The 18,743-nt window shown below is 32.3% G+C and overlaps 1 protein-coding gene across 5 annotated transcripts in view; it reads right to left on the bottom strand.

Moving 5' to 3' along the window:
* LOC106461525 (gephyrin-like) overlaps window positions 1-18,743 on the bottom strand; it is a 136,493-nt gene that overhangs the window by 66,310 nt on the left and 51,440 nt on the right. For all 5 annotated transcript variants that reach the window (XM_022388520.1, XM_013921357.2, XM_022388519.1 and 2 more), the window contains 2 exons: window positions 8,867-8,959; window positions 243-337 (listed from right to left, as the gene is read on the bottom strand). In XM_022388520.1, coding sequence (XP_022244228.1) covers window positions 243-337; window positions 8,867-8,959 — 188 coding nt within the window. The remainder of the gene's footprint in view (window positions 1-242; window positions 338-8,866; window positions 8,960-18,743) is intronic.

Raw genomic sequence — 18,743 nt, 5'->3', positions numbered from 1 at the left:
TACTGTACGTAGTTAGTAAGGGTACGGAGTTACGTTAGTTCTTGTTGTTAGTTTTACTTAACAACAACGACGATCTACTAGTACGTATTAGTAAAGTAATATATATATATATATATATATATATACACACACACACACACACACACACATACATACATACACAACTTTTTTTTTTTTTACATTTAACATATAATCTAATGAAAATCTTCATAGCTTTTTATGAGTGAGAAAATTTTGGTTACCTAGAAATCATAGCCAAAGGTGTAATCTTTAGAGATTCAATCATCATTGCTGTGGCCATTCCTGGAGCTTCTCGTTCAAGAATTACTTTTGTAGCCTATGGAACAAGTTTTTCATTTACAGCCAGGTGTGTGTTTCTTAGAAAATGGTTAGTAAACTAGGAATTGATATGCAAATAAAACTACAGCTTATCTATTTTTTTAGAATAAAGTTTCAAACACAAAGCTTGGGTTTCTTCCTCCAAACTTTGGCCTCCTGTATCCATTTTAAAAACCAAATGTCAACAATAATCTCTTTTATAAATAAGGTTAATTGATTGACTTTATATATATATAAATATATGTTTATTTTTGTTATATTCTTATAAGTTGCAAAAGTTAAGAAATTCCACACAATTTTCAACAAGTAAAAAAGAAGCAAAATGTAAACATCATAACACTTCCAAAATTTAAATGCCATATAAAAAAAGACTATTATTAAATTATCTATCTTATCACAAAACTCCCAACAGAGATCACATTAACATAAATACAAAATATATTAAAGAGACCAGCTTACCATAATGTATGAAATAAACAGACTAAAATACATTCTCAATTATAGAGAAAAATCCCTCTGCATGAAGTTACATTTCAAGAAATCTTTCCTAATCTCATTTTATTGGAAGTTAATCATATTTATCACATAAAGTATGTTAGGTATACACAACTGTATTAATTTAAGTATAGCACGAGTGTTAAATTTACTTATGTCTAAACATGATAGTTTATCGTAGGTTTGTTTACATAACTGTGTGAATCATACATTGTGTAGTTCAACTGTTGTAAATTGGCAATTGTTGTATCATTGCATCATGTTGCTACAACCTTCTAAGTTTTCTCAAGTATTATTACATCATATCTTATAGTGTGTGGAAAGTTCTAGGCCTCAGATGCACTATTTATAGATACACAACCAAAATGTAGTTCAAGTTAGACATAGTTAGATTGATTGATAGATAAATATAGACTGAGTGATTGTGAGTCTAGCCATAAAAGCATATAGTGGTGATTTTTAGAGTGAATTATCACAGATTGTATTGTAATAACAGAGTAGAGAAGAATAATTTGTCTTGTCAATTATGTTCTAAGGTAACTGAACTAGTCTGTGTGGACTTTGACAAAAAATTATTTAAAGCTCTGGATACAACTGTAGTAACCAACAGCTATTGTGCTGATTTTAAAGTGAAATTATCACAGATTGTACTGTAATAACAGAATAGAGAAGAATAATTTGTCTAATTAAATTGTGTTCTAAAGTAACTGAACCAGCCTGTGTGGAATTTGATGAAAGAGAGACAATTATTTAAAGTTCTGGATATAACTGCAATAATCAACAGTGTAAAGAACATTTGCATACATGTTTGACTCGTTTTAATATATTATTTTTAAACAAGTGGACTGTGTACTATTTGTTTATTGTTGAAATGTATTGCCAACAAGTCACAGACACCTACTGTAAAGAATCCTGCCCATACATACCTAAGAACTTGACAAACTACATGAAATATAAAACTGACATTAAAGGGTAACAGTAAGTCACACTAAGAAGTTATCTGAAGTATACACACTAAACATGGGATGTAATAACATAAAATCAACTTATACAGAAAAAAAAAGCATTTATTTTTATAATGTTTCAAGCATATACTTTTCATCAGGCTTAACAGGTTTGGAAAATTTTTATAATTAAAATAATCTTCAAGAATACAGGTCTAAGCAATGTTATACAATATCATAAACAAGATTATATGACATGAACTTAAAGAATATTTCAAAACAATAATAATGTTTTGCAATAGTATTAGAGCATTCCACAAAGCTAGCAAAGTTAAATGACCTTAACACTGAAATACACAGTGATAATTTAATTTTCAAATTTATAAGAAGAAAACAGCAATGAAAAATTAAAGTTTAGTAACATTGTAACACAAAAAGTAATTAAGTGTGCTTTAAATTCATAATGTGATATAAAACTATGAGAGACTTTTCAACTTTTTCTTGTTAACATATTTATTTTTGACAAGTTTCAGATCTTTTGCTTAAGCTTTTGTCAGGCTGTTTGTGATCACTTGTTACAATCAAAAACATGGAACAATTTTCAAACACCAACCCTACCAAAAAAACAAAATATAATACACCTGTTAATTAAAAAGATATCAAAGCTGTACACATTCACACTCATAATTAAAATTGCACACATAATGCAAAATATTAATCAGAGTTATACCAACTATAGGAAATTAAAAACAAAAGGTATTTAACTACAATAATAACATCCAAAAAGTGCTGGGATATTCTGTTTCATCAATATCCAACAAATGAAGGTAAAAAATCAGTAATCTTTCACACTATAAATTCAGTAAAAGGGCAGGACATAGGTGCTTAATCCCACAACACACTAAGTGACACCACCATTCACTGTCTGTGATCAGTTGTAAGCATAGTAATAATCTACAGTTTGTATGCTACTTGCATGTGATGCTTTATAAAGCTTTGTGAATACAAAATGTAATTAACTGTTAAAAACTAAATCCTGGTAATTGATATCTGTAAGAAAAAAAAGCCTGCTTTTTTTAGGACACTAGATTTTTTAAAATTCAAACTGGCAAGTAACATTTTTTATATGCCCACTTAAAATATTTCTGTACCTTAGCATGCTGAGCTATAAAATCTTTGAAACTCTTGACCAATACTCAATGATTATATAGCTTTTAACTTTGCTCTTCCCCAAATATGACTGAAGAGTGACATATCACAAAACCAGATACTAATTAAGTAATATCTAAACACTTTGAATAATAAAGTTAAAATCACACAAGAACTTATTTTTACCTTTCATTATATAATTCCACATACATGTATGCATAATAATGTGAAAACATGCACTATAAATGTAAACAAGAACTACTGATAAGTTTAATTGAACCTAAACACTGCAACCAATATTATTTTTGTTTTGTGAAAAGATTCATAGCTGTTTATTTTAACTGTAATTGCTTTTTTGTGTTGGTATATGATTCTCTGTCTATTTGGTGGTTATTTTAGTGTGCATCCAAGAAAAAGAAATCTGTACAGCATAGTTTTCTTACGTCTTTTGATATTCTTTCAGATGTACCCTTAAAGGACATTATGTTTGACAAGCATACTCTCGACCACACTCCCAATAGACACTGTAAACAATGTTCATTAGTTGTACCTTCTTCACCTTCTCATTCACAGTTTGTGTTATCACTTTTGAATACCACTTTTATATCAAATTTACCCATAATATATTTTAATTTTCTCATAGCCAAAGAATATAATAAATATGCATGAGCATTACTAGGTATGGTTGTCAAGTGCACCATCTTCCCTTTACAACTTCAATTAAATTTTGATGGTCATGGAAAATAATTTCTAGTGCTGCTAAAACTGCCTAATGTGGTGTTATAATTTTATATTCATAACCTATCATTTGCTAATGTGGCATGAACCTTGCTATAGACTATGCATTGGAATAATAATGACTCATTCCTCACTTAGGATTACTCAGCACTACATGTGTTATTTGTTTCAAATTCCCACCCAACCTCACACAAAAACAAGTCATGGTAATACCCATGTATATTTTTTTAACTCCTAAAATATGTTAAAGTTGACATTTTGCCAGTCATTTATAGGTAACATGTTGAAATGTGCATTTAAATGCTTTTTAGGGTAGTTTTTGGTTAAGAATAAATACTCAAGAAGTTTATTAAACTACTTTTACATGTCCTTTTTACCTGAAAGACACGTTTTGAATATTCATGGGTAGATAGATCTGTTGAAGATGAAACATTTATCTATATCCATTTCTTTCCAATAAAATAATACTGTTAATTGTGGTTGGCCTGTTTCTCTATATAGTTTTACACCCAGAAAATGTATTCTGTTGTTCTTCTCACCCTTCAGCAGTGAAGGAGTTATCTGGATTTCATATGTTTAAATGATGATGAATGTTTTGTTTCAATGACCATCAAGGTGGGCACATCAGGTGGCTTAACAGCTAATATTAACTGCTAAAACCTCTCCTCTGTTATGCTTGAACCACTCAACGTCAAGTGCTTAATAGTCTTAAATTTTGCTTAAGTCCATTCCGCTTTAAATTTCTAATGTTATCCCTAAAATTTTTATTCTCACTATTGGATTAAACCTTAGATTTGTGAGCAGGATGTAGAGAAACAAAATTTTTGAATGCCCTTCATTGTCTCTCAAGTCCCTTTGGGCCTTGTTAGATTTCAAAACCAAAATACCTTCCAAGTCAATAGTATTAGTTGTTTCAATGACTGTCTCTCTACTTTAAGACCTGTCATCCATGTATCTGATACACAGTTTAGACTAATGTAATGCAGATAGTAATTGTAATAGTTACAAATTGCTGTATAAATATATCTGCTACAATGAAGTCAGAGGAGGACACACAGGTCTACTGTTAACCATTTGGTAATAGCAACTGCAACAGTTAAAATAACAAAGTTTAAAATGTTCATAGAGGCTAGTGTTGTTACTAATTCTTATTAATTGGTCTTTAAAAAATATAGTGTCATTGCTTAACTTATTTTGTATGGCAGTTATAGCTTCTACAAATAGAATATTTGTGAATAAGACAGAAAGCATCAAAGCTAGCCACAGTGTTATCATAGACTCCATATTTAGGGATGGCCAAGGTACTCAATAAGCATAATACAAATATGTATGCTAAAGAATCAACAGTGAGAGAGTTTTACTTTAAAAGATGATTTCCACTCACTTTCATTTGTTTCTCTATACAACAAACCCAAAAATAAAGCAAGAAACCATCTTAAGATACCAAACCAGAAAGTAACCAACCCACCAAATTATTCATCTCTCTTCTTCTTGTTTCAGTTGAGATAATTCTACAACTGCTTTATCACTAACATTAGTTTAAACCTAAATCCACTATCTGTTCCTAGGCAGTGCACAATGTCATTGCTTTGTCATAATAACTAGTAGTAATTAAAAATAAATCATAATTCTAGTGTAAATTATGTTACAATTATCCTGTTATGTGGTGTTCCAACCAACAATAAAGAAACATTAGATGATTGTGACATGTAAAATACTCAATGCCTTGTACACTATACAATCGGTGTCTTTAGGGAGTCAACCCTTATGGTATGTATGAAGTGACGGAATAAAAAAATAATATATATATATATATATATATATATATAATATTAAATGTTATTACACACATTTATAAAATACACTAACTTCCAATCAAGTAAAAAAATTTCACAAAACAAGTAATAAAAACATTTTGTAAATGTAAAATAATGTAGGGGTCCCGGCATGGTCAGGTGGTTAGGGCGCTCGACTCGTAATCTGAGGGTCGCGGGTTCGAATCCCTGCCACACCAAACATGCCAACCTCCGCCTTTGCCTGGTCCCAAGTCCAGGATGAGAAAGGAGGAAGGTTGGGTGTGGGGCTAGCAATTCCACCCCATAAAAACCAACCTGCTACAAGTAGCTGCAACAACAACTTCCGTTGGGAGGTGTTGTTGCAGCCCTATGCTCCACTGGGAGTTTACAGGAATAAAAAAAAAAAATGATGTAGGGATGGTGATGCAAAAAAGCATGCAAGCAAGAATATAGGAATGATACAGCTATATATAGACCATCCCTACATGACTTTCAATTTTAAAATTTAATGTTACACTGTAAAATGCATATTTGACTTTAATATTACTGCAGTTGGAATTATATATTTCTGACTGTTAATATGCAGTTTGTTTGTCATAATATCACGGTTATGTCAGGGTAGGCATCAGTGTAGTATAACTAAAAGCCTAGGACTTACATACAAGGAAAACCATTTTGAACCACAACATGTCTTGATTATTATAGACTCTTGCTATGAGGTCTATCAAATTGACCAACCTCGTAACCATTTTTTACTCGTGCATTTTACAATGACTAGAAATTATAACACAAAAACATAAATGTTTAGACTAAATAGCTTAAATCTCATAACATTATACATTTATATATATTTATTATTGTTAATATATTGACTTTTCAGCCATGCATGCCTAACAATACAAAAGTTACAATGATGCAGTGCACATGCACTCATGTTACCATATCAAATAACAAAGCTGACCTTTGGTCTGTACAAAGTAACTTGTCTTGGCAGTATTTTAGTAGACTAGTATTTATAAAATACAGTCACATTTCAATTATACATTATATATGTATATATATGATTTCTATTTTGAAATAAGTTCCTAAACTTATTTTTCTTAAAACATAGAACAGTAACTAAAGAAGTAAAGCAAACAATCATCTCTTCTAGTTACGACCTTTGTACTTGGTTGCTGCTTGACGTAGGTTACTAAGCCTTTAAAAAATTACCCGTGGAAGATACGAAACAAAATATTTTTGTTAGGTTTTATATATATATATATATATATATATATATATTTGAATAAACTAAAATCATAAATTACTACATCCATACCATAGAATTCTGCTATAATTTATCAAGCTTAGTAACTAAGATGTATTTTAGTCTAAAAAAATATTAAATTTAGAGCAGACACACCCTACATGCTTGAAATATTGGTTCAAAAGAAAGAAATAGCACCAAGCCTGTTAAAATGGCTAAGAAAGCTTCTGATTGGTTATTCATGTCATATATAGAAGAATATGTAAGGTAGGATTTACAAAAATGGAAAGAGGTGGGTGGGGTGCCACTGTGTTTGATTTATTACATGAGCAATATCTTAGCAAATTGAAAAGATAAGAGTCTCTTATTTTATATTCTAGCTTGTCAATATTGGTAATTTGAGTTTCTAATTTGTACAAAACTATAGACTTAGTATTTTGACTTCACAAACATCTAATTTGAACTAGTGCTGCATTCAACATTTTGACACACAAAAAATTGATGTTTACTTGTGTTTTTTAATATTTGCTTTTAAATTAAGAAATTGGGTAATATATAGTACTAAAATTTGAATTATAATCTACTGTTTGATATCAAAGTTATTGACATAAATTCATGAAATACTAGTTCAATAAAATTTTGAATGCGAGTCAACAAACGAGATGATATGGTCTTTCACCCGTGACCCATCTCGAAAGGGTTAAGTAGACTAGAAACTCAAACAAGTATAGGAAGAAACACATCTGAACAAAGGCATTGCCAAGAAAAGAAATGAGCCCATGATAACGTGCTCATGGAGATTACGGCACATGAAAGTCATATTGCCCGCCTACTGATGGAGAGCTACAACATTATGAAAATTAAGTCATTAGATGCACGTAGGGGTGGGAGTTTGTTCAATGATTTTGGCATGTACAGAAAATTCTATGGTAGATGCACATAAGATAATGGCTCTTAGTGGTGTAGAGAGGTAAGTAGCATTGCTGAACTAAGTGTTGCATGTGTCTTACAATGACTCACAGCCATTAATAAAATATGTCATGCTAAAAATTACTAAAATTGCTTGTTGACAACCCTGCAAAAATGTTGCATATACGAAGGGCAATCAGTAATACTATGTTGCAACACTGCATACACATTACTTTCATTAAAGCTATTGGATACTTAACAAGCATTAATTATATAATTAATGAGGTAAGCACATTTATTTGAGGCAGGTAATATTACATTAGGTCACTAACTTCACAATATATGTATATAAATATAGAAATATTTCTGTATGTTACACTGCTGTACATGTTCACATATCAGACAAGTTTTATTTATAACCTCATGGTAAGTATTATAACATTTCCTGTAAAAACATTAATTAGATTTTTGAATATTTCTACATGTTAGACGGCTAGGATATGGTTAAGGTGCGAGACACATTCCATTTGTAAATTCAAAGTAATAATCATTACCCCTAGGACATTTTCTGAATGTGTACTTAGATGTTTAGATACTTGTGTGTGTTATACGGCTGACTGTAAGTTCAGAGTAGGTTTAATTCTTCTGAAACATTCTATGTACCATACTTGTATTTAAATGTTTAATACAGTTTTACATGTTACATAGTTGTACTACTACTAATCTTTCACAGTAGCAGTTAAAGTAACTGTTGAATGATTCGGAGTAGGTTTAATTCTTCTGAAACATTCTATGTACCATACTTGTATTTAAATGTTTAATACAGTTTTACATGTTACATAGTTGTACTACTACTAATCTTTCACAGTAGCAGTTAAAGTAACTGTTGAATGATTCGGTTACTGGTAAAATACACATCCTACTCAGATACAAATAGAATTTTTGGGAGAAAATAAACATATAGTACCTTATCAAGTACTTATGGTAAGAGGAAAATAAATGCATCAATGTTCTATAATACACTATTCAAAAAGTAATTATAAAATCTCTTTTAAACTATATTTAGTTTAGAGTAGTATTTTAGGGGTTTACAGAGCTGGAACAGATTATGTTTAGGTATTTTAATTTCATAAAGAAATTAACATATCCTAGATAGAAACTGGCCAATCACTTGAGAAGTAACTTCAGAAAAAGTAAACCCTAAAAAATATGTGATTATAACTTAGAATATCATATGACTATGATCTCACCTCAGGAGTAACATCACGAGGAGTACAACCAGTGCCACCTGTTGTCAAAACAAGGTCCAATTTCATGTTGTCACACCAGTGAAGTAACACTTCCTTTATAACATTAACAACATAACATATTATAAACTGACAGTATGATACAAATAAATGTATAGAATTTATCTTGATGTTATCAGATTATTATATACATATATATACATACACACAGCTTCAATAAAAAATTACCTTCAAGAATTACATAACGTTTTCCTACCAATGAACTTTTACAGTAGCCACATTTAAGAAACAGAATCAGCACTCCTACCAACTGTATATCACACAATTATCTCTATATTTGTTCAGCTCTCCCTATACTCTTATTTTGGATTAAAATATCTTTTTCCTTTTTTAACCCCTATACCTGACAATTTTCTCCTATATTATCACCAAATCTTTGTTTTAATGATATATGCTAATATAGTTCATGTACTTATTCATATGGCAATGCTTCTTATGATACTATATTTCACAATATGGCTATTTATTACCATTCTGTAAGGAATGTTTTTTTGTTGTTTTTATCAAGGCTTTTTATCTTTTTTAAAACATTAACCATTTTCCTGCTAATGCTCCCATTTGAGAACGATTTATTTTGGTAACCAGGTGCTTTTTTCCTATGTTTTGAGATTATTATTGATATTTTAATCATCAAAGAGTCATGTTCCATGGCAGAAGTTTTTATTAGAATCACTTAGTTTTTGTAAAATTTATGATTCTACAGAAATATTTAAAAGTTAGGCTTACTAATTTGTTGACTGACATCATTATTATAATTTAAAGCAAAACATGTTTAGAAAATTTTATGCATCAGTTATAGAGGTATTTAGTGTACTTTCTACTGATGTGCATAACACTTACAGCAATGCTAACTTGGGAGGGAAAAATTGACCTAAACTTTAGTGTTCGCCCAAGGAATTATATTGCATATGATATTTGGTTGAAAATACCACAAATATGTGAAAATAATCATAGTTGCTTAAAGAGAGCTACGAGCAGTGGAAAAAAGGTTAAGCAGCTTTAAGCTTATGTTTTACAACTCTGGTCGTGAAGTCAGGAGGTGCTACAGAACATGAAGAAAGCATGGGATAACAAAACAATAACAGCTATATCTTGGAATAAACCACTACCCAAAAACAAACAATACAAAGCATATTTGAAACTGTCTGAACCATTCACTTTTGAAGGTTATGTTTGTCTGTTTGTTCTGTTGACTTTTGAGCAAAGCAACTGAAGGGCTATCTGTTTTGAAGTGACAGACTAGAGGAAAGGCAACTAGTCAACACAACCAACTCTTGGGCTACTCTTTACCAACAAATAGTGGAATTGACCATCATATTATAATGCCCCTGTGGCTGAAAGGGCAAGCATTTACAGTGATGGAATTCGAATCCCCAACCCACACATGGTGACTCAAGTGCCCTAACCACCAGACCATCTCAGGCCTAAAAGTTTAAGACAACATACTTCCTGTCTTAATCAGCTGACTGAGTTTTTAAATTAAAATGGAAGCAGATACCTTGCAGAATAGTTGCACTTATTCAACCCAATAGAATTCTTAAATCAAGTTAGGAAAGTGGTCACTATAGGACCCCTTCTTCTATAACCACATGCTCAGATCATTCTGGCAGAGCAGAATGATCAATATATTCACATAGTTTCTCATACATATCCAAATTAAATTCAAGCTTGATGTGAAAAAATGTTTTATCTATAAATATGAACACATATTAATCATAATAAAAGTATAAGACATAAAAAAAACATCCATCCAAACCTATTCTAACGTAATGCATAACTTCTTTGATATTAAGATCTTAAACTATGCACAGGAAACTTCAAAATTTCTTAAACGGAGTTGAAAAACTGTGAGCTCTGTCTCTTTAATATATTAACAAAACTGTATAACTATATTAATTCACTTATTAATGGCTTCATAACTCCAAGAAAAATATTTATAACAGAAATTGTAACCCCTATAGACAAATATCTGAATGCAGAATTTACTTCAAGTGTCCTTCAAACAAATACATAAAGTGATCTAGTAAAAAAAAAAGTGTATCATTTGACAGAACTATTATGAAATTATACATTGAAGTTTAACCACAATGTAATGTAAAACACAACATATGAAAATTGCAATGTACAACTTGACCAATGTATAAATGATTTCGTCTTCCTTTAGCAGGGGGTCACCATTCTTCACATTTGTTGCTCTCCTCCAATCGTCTTTATTCACTGTCAGGTCTATTGCAATTCCTTTCTCATTCTAGTCTTTATTAATCCCATCTTTCTAATGCTTTACTGGCCTGCCCTGTCTTCTCTTGCCAGCAACAAGCAACTCTAATACTCTCTTTATTGCTAATTCTTCTTTTATTTTCTCTTCATATGACCAAACCACCCCAGCCTCACTTCTCTTGCCCTTTCCTCTATTCCACAGACACCTGTCATATCCTTTCTTTCCTTATTCATTCTCTTCTCTTTCAGCAATACTCCCAACAGCCACCTCGGCATTCTCATTTCTGCCCTTATCAACAAGCCTTTTTCCTTCTTCTTCAGGGTCCAGGTCTCAACTCCACAGAGGAGCACCAGTCTAATCACTTTGGCTTTCAGTATTCCTTGTAAACTTTTATCACAGATGCCTGTGGCTACTTCCTTTCATTTCCCCCAACCTGTCTGGATTCTATCTCTCACAGTTTTTTCATTTCCTCCTTGACTTTGGATTTTACCTCTCAAGTACCTAAAGTATTCTAGCTGTTTCAGCAGTTTCCTGTTTAAATCTGTGATCTTAACCTTCTTCCTATCTCTTCTACTTACCATGACTTCCATTTTTCTGGTATTCCCTTTCAAGCTTCTTCTTTCCAAACTCTTCTGCCACACTTTAACTTGTGTTTGAAACTACTCACTTTCAACTGTTATGACAAGGTCATCAGCAAATAACAGTTCCCACAGTGGTCCTTTACAGCACTCCTTACTTAAGACATTGATGATAACGATGAAAAACAGGAAGCTAATTGCTGACCCTTGGTGCAGCTCAACATTTACTTCAAACTTGCCTGGTTCTCCATATACTGTCTTCAAGATTGTTGTCACTCCTTCATAAGTGGCTCTCACTAATCTGAATAGCTTTTCAGGCACTCCTTTCTTTTGGAGGCACCAGTATACTAATACTCATATCATCCTGTAATCCAAACTTACAAATGCATAGTATAGCTTCTTGTTTCTTTCAAGATACTTCTCCTGCAACTGTCACAGAATTAAGATTGCATCTCTCTCAGGCCAAAACCCAAACCATATTTTGTCAATGTCTACTCCCCTATAGTTTCACACTTAAGAGCATCTTCTCTCTGCTTGTAGATGGGTATCAATAGACTCTCTCTCTCTCTCCATTCTGCTGGTATCTGCTTTTCCCTCCAAATGTTCTTCAACATGGTCCATACATATCCAAATCCATCTCCTAGTGCCTTGACCATCTCAAAGAAAATCTTTGATAGAGCTCCTGTTTTATCTAGTTTAATTTTTCTAATTGCTTTTTTGACCTTTGCTCTAATGATGTCCGTTACTGGGTCTGCATTGGTGGTGTCACTTTCAATTTTTCTGACTTATTTTTGGTTTTAAGTAATTCCTTGTAGTAATGTTTCCATCTCTGTTTTACTGCCTTTTTATTCATCAGGAGTTTTCCTTCTTCGTCCTTAATTAATATGATCACCACCATGTTATTTCTTTGCCATCTCCCTTTCCTTGACTATTCTCTATACCTTCTTCTCCCTTTCCGGTATTTCCATGTTGTTGTACCAATCTTTAATTGCCTCTTTTTTGCCACTGCTACTGCTCTCTTTGCCTTCATTTATACCTCTTGTACACCATTCTTGAATAGTATTCTTTCTTTAACTGCTATTCTTTGAAGGCTTCTTTCTTTTCCTTGATGGTTTGCTATACTTTTTTGCTACACCACCAAGCTTCCTTCTGTTCTGGTCCTCGTTCTTTTGTCTTGCTCTTGAATTACGCATTTATCCAGTAGTTTCCAGTAACTCTGCTTTTCTGGCACTCTTTTGAATCTCTTGCATCTTTTGTTTCACTGCTTCTCTGTATTTCTCCTGGTTTTCTCCTTCTAGATTCCACACCTTAATTTTCTCAATTCCTTTCTTTTTTTCCTTCTTCTTGTTCCTCTTATTTTTCATAAAAATTTTGTATTGGTGTGCTACTGCATCTCCTGGTATCACTTTTACATCCAACACCTTTTTCCTATCACTCCTTCGAACTATGATGTAGTCAATCTGAAATCTTTTGGTTGCTCTTGTATGTGATGAGATGTTCCTCTCTCTTTTGGAACCCAGTGTTTGTCAGGAACAACTCCATACTCCCTGCCATTTCTAGCAATCTCTCTCATTCTACATTTCTTATTCCATAGCCTCACCCCTGACACGTCCCTTCAAACCCATCTACTTTTTCTCCTACATGTGCCTTCAGGTCTGCACCCACAAGCAACAACTTGCTATCTAGTATCTTTATAATAGTATCTTGTTGTTTCTCATCAAAATTCTCTTTCTCCTTGTTAGATATATGCGACTGCTTTAATTTAAATATGTATTAAATTTAGTTATTTTCAGATGTGATAGTTTATTGGAAGTTTGTTTACGTAACTGTGCAATTCATATGCTGTGTAATTCAACTGTCATACATTGGTGATTGTTGTATTATTGTGCATGTTAATAGAACCTTCTAAGTTTTTCTTGAGTATTATTACATCACTATATCTCGTAGTGTTTCAAAAGTTCTAGACCTCAGTTGGGCTATATATATATAAGTATGTGTGTTTGTGTGTGTGTCCAAAATGCAGTTCAAGTAAGACAAAGTTAGTTAAGTGACGAGATATAGATCTAAACTACGTACTTGTAAGTTTAGCCATAAAGAGAATATTGTGGCGATTTTTTTTTAAATGAGTTATCACAGATTGTATTGTGATAACAAAGTATAGAAGAATAATTTGTCTTGTCAATTGTGTACTAAAGTAACTGAATTAGTCTGTGTGGACATTTGACAAAAAAGAAACAATTATTTAAAGTGCTGGATACAAATGTGGTAACTGCTAAAAATTTCAACACTAAACAAACAGCACACAGTCCACTTCTTTTAAATAATATATTAAAACAAGTCAAACATATATATACAAATATTTGTTATACTGTTGATTACCACAGTTGTATCAAGCACTTTAAATAATTGTCTCTTTTTCATCAAAGTCCATACAGGATGGTTCAATTACTTTAAAACACAATTGACAAGACAAATTATTCCTCTCTACTCTGTTATTACAATACAATCTGTGATAACTCACTTTTAAAAAATCACCACTATACATTCTTTATGACTAAACTCACAATCATGCAGTTTAGATCTATCTATCTATCAATCTATGTCGAACTAACTTTATTGACACATATATTTATACAAACAACAGCAGTCTCAAACATTCCACACAATATTAAACATTATAATGCAACAATACTCAGTTAAAGCAATGAGAACAATTGAGAAGTTTGAGCAATATAACATCAAATCACAACAGTTGAACTACACAATGTATGATTTGCACACAGTTACATAAACAAACCTGCAATAAACTATCACTTATAAAAAAATAACTAAATTTAACACTTGCACTATACTTATTACCATCTAAATCATAATACTTGCATTAACTTAAACAGTCATGTATATCTAACAATATGTATTTTGCAAGGTTTTCACATACAGGTTGCAAATTCTGACAGCAACCATCTTCCTTTCTCAACTGAACTTGGAACTGGCAATTACTATGTATCTTATATGGCTGAAACTCAGAATATGTTACTATAATAATAAAGAAAGTTGAATGGGGGGGGGCAAGGTATTCCTACTCAAAGTCAAATGACTGAATTCAGCAAGAACCAAGACATAAGAAAACACAATAAATGATTTCAAATATATATTTCGTTTTATACATAATAAATGCTTTCTTTATTTTGTGCATAAGCCTGTCAAATGTTATGTTTGCCAATTGTCAATTAAGGGCTTTTACTCATACTTCTTAATACTATAACTATATACTGTGTTGTTGGGCTTAGGATTCTTCTACATTAGGTGTCTGTGACTTGTTGGCGATAAATTAAACGATAAATAAACACCATACATTCCACTTGTTTTCAAAGTAATATATATATACACACACATACACACATTCAGAACAAGTAAATGTATGTACAACAAATTCTTTACACTATAGAGATTATAGACATATCATAAACACTATATATAGTTCTCTTCTTCTGGTCAAAAGTCCACTTAGGTCTATTCAATTACTTTAAAATTTCAGTTGGCAAGCTGAACTACCTTCCCTATTTCTATCTCACTAGTATTCTAGTATAATTCACTTACAATTGTGGTGCATGTTACAAGCCTTATACTGCTCTTCCAGTGATCGTTTGATCTTCTTTCTTCAAAATATCCACTGTTCCTTTTGTCAAAGTACGCTCAGGCTGATTCAATTACTTTAAAACCATGCTTTGACAGAATAAATTATTATTCTTCTCTCCTCTTCTACTGTTAGTCTTACTTTAACATATTAAATGTTAGGCCTATCACTCTCTTCTGCTATTGTCTGTCTGTTGTTTCCTCTCATCTCACAATATTTATATGTTTATCTCTTAATCGTCTGGCGACCTTCTAAAAATTTCTATATTATCAACGTCAATGTACTGCATGCAGCGTTTGATAGTCTCAACATCAATGAATTATAGACACAATTTCCAAAAATCGTCTGCTTTTTACTCTCTTATTATAAGAAAAAAACTAAACAATCATACAATATTAACTCACAAAATAAATAAATTAATACTACGTACACTAAACAGTCTTTTATATCCTGACAAAGCGTAAATTTTAATCCCTAGTGTACTAACACAACATATTTCCCCAAACTATTATTCCAGTATAATGTATCGTCTTGTTCAGATTCAGTAATTTAATTAATTATAATTACAAGCTACTAAATCTCTTCAAAAGATGTAGGTTCTATATAAGTATTATTTCTTGACATGAAAATACTAGGTCACTTTTTGAAGAGAAGTCAGCAGTACAGGTCAGTTGTGTTTTACTGGAACTCTTGAATAATCACTTTATATTTCTCTTTTTTTGTCTAGTGGTACTAGCCCTGAATCAAATGAAAGAAAATGAACCCTGGAAACACGAGTGCAACTAATTCTTTGGGTGTTGTTACAAGATCTACAAGACCAGCCAGGACAAGTGAAGAGATACAGGTATGCTTATGGACCATTCTTCCTGATGCCATTAGCAACAACTCAGTTCAAGACAAAATATCCATGGACTCAGATACAGATTCATGTGATTCCATAGCCCTGTCACCCACTGATGCCAACACAAGGTCTGAAAATGAAGGATTTATCAATAGAAAAAGAAAGAAGAGGAAAAAGAAGACTCCACAGGTAAGTATTAGTTCTGATGATCAAACTAACATACAAACATTTAATGTTGAATCAATCACTAACACCACACCATGCAGCATACCTACAGCACTAACCAATACATCTAATGCAGCCACACAGAAACAATTAAACATTCCACCACTAATAGCTGAAGGAGTTCCATATATCCTTCATCAACCAAAAAATGCTGCTGAGTTTAGAAAACATTTTCCCACATTTAAATCTAAGGAACTACATCTTCCCAAAGGTGGTCTTGTTGTAAAAATGTGATCAACCTAAGGAGACTGCCCAACTATTAGCCCACTGGCCTAAAGGAGTTTCCGGTGGCAACACTAGCATACACACACACTAGCAGACACCTACCAGTTATGCACAATAGTTGTTAAAAGTATAGACCTTGATCTTGAAGAAACATAAATTCATGACAAACCTGGTAGCATCAGGCTTTCATCCTAAGAAAGTAGAGAGAATTATATCTTTCCATTCAAACCAAAAGACAACATAGATTAAAATTTCATTTGAAAACAAAGAACACTGACTCTCTACTTGCCAACAGATGTGTCCTCTTTTATGAAACACAAAAAACAGAAATTGCCAACCCACCATTCAAACATATGATCCAGTACTTCAAATGTCAGACATTTGGGCAGTTTAAACCTTACTCTAACACTAACCCAAGCTGCGTAAGATGCAGAGGGTCGCACAAGGTGGAGTGCTTCCCTAATCAGTGTGACAAGGCTAGATGTTTAAATTGCCAGGGCCCTCACGCAGCTAGTTATAAAGTTTGCCCCAAATGCCAAAGCAAAGCTTTAAATTTCCTTCTTACCACAAAACAAACAAAGGGCAAAGCCCAGTTTACATTTCTCTTAGACAGAGCACCACAACCCCAGCATACTAGAACACCTCCCCTGCAAATTCCATCAAACATAGCGACACTTGCACAACAATTCAGGCAGATTCCTACCATCCCAGATTACCCATTAGAATCACAAGACATGCAACCTCTAAACTTAACTGTTCTGCAAACATTACATTTTACAGCAAATAACTCATTTAGTAACAAAAAAAAAAAAAAACAACATCATGCAAATGCTGATTCCCATAACACAACAACACAGAACACCAGAGTAGCATTTCAGAATATTCAGGAATTGGAAAATACACCGTTAACTTTCTAGCATGCTTCAGAGTTTTTCAAGCTTCCCCACCAATGGCAGCTACCTGAAACTTCTAACGAAGCACTAATTGCATGTATATGTAACAAAGTATTATTTTATTCTTCCCAACCTAAAGTCACATCACATAACATTAAGCACAGAAACACATTAGCATAATGAAGCTAATTCAGACACAACCTAAAAATATTATATATAAATAATCACGGCTCTTTCAACTCTTAAGAAACTTGAGCTCCACGATCTCAACAGCAATGTCAATGCAGATATAATCATAATATTAGAAACATTAGTAAAAATAAAAATAAACAAATGCCACTATTCTGGGGTTTAATAAATCTTACTCAATCCCTGCCACAACAAATAACAACAATAGAGGTATAGCTGTCCTTTTTAAGAAAATTTAGCTAACATTATATCAACAGAAGTCCCTCTAACCTCAACAACAAGTGAAAATATATTCTGTAATGTCCATTTAGATAATATCAATGTCATACCAATAGTTGCCATATATAGCTCCTCCTCAAAAAACCTAGATATAAATTATCTTTAAGGATGCATAAATAAACACCCTAAACTAATAATCATAGGAGATTTAAATGCCTCACACACAGATTACTTCAGCATTTGCACAAATAATAGAGGAACTGCACTCCACACACTACTAGAAAATAATAACATGCACATAATCAACACGAACACACCAACAAAATACAACTCAGCAAATGACACACACAGAGTTTTAGATTACATTATTGTACCAAACTAATTGCTTCCAAAATCAAGTTCACCCTGAAATTTTTAGTGATCACTTCCCTATTTCATTTACACTTTAATCAAACACTGCACATCCAATATCAGACCTTCCACCAGCTTATAATTACACACATGGACGTTTACAGAAATTTTTCCAGGGGGCAAAGTCAAAATCAAGAGATGATGCACCTACCTTCAAAGTTTTGCCATTACAGTCAAGAGAATAGGCAAGCTCCCACAATCAAACTTGATGGGTTTAATATTTGTAAGATTAGTTTAAGCCATACTGCAGACTTGCAGCTATATATATATATATATATTTACTATTGTGGAGTGTGTGTGTGTGTATACATATATATATATATATGTATATTGGTATACTTTGGTGACAGATTTTCTTGTAGGCAGATTTTGTTAAACAAGACC

The sequence above is a fragment of the Limulus polyphemus genome, unplaced genomic scaffold (genome assembly GCF_000517525.1).
Source record: "Limulus polyphemus unplaced genomic scaffold, Limulus_polyphemus-2.1.2 Scaffold978, whole genome shotgun sequence".
In the NCBI taxonomy this organism is placed as follows: Eukaryota; Metazoa; Arthropoda; class Merostomata; order Xiphosura; family Limulidae; genus Limulus; species Limulus polyphemus.
The sequence above is the reverse complement of the archived record's forward strand: the minus strand, read 5'-3'. Positions and strand labels throughout refer to the sequence as shown.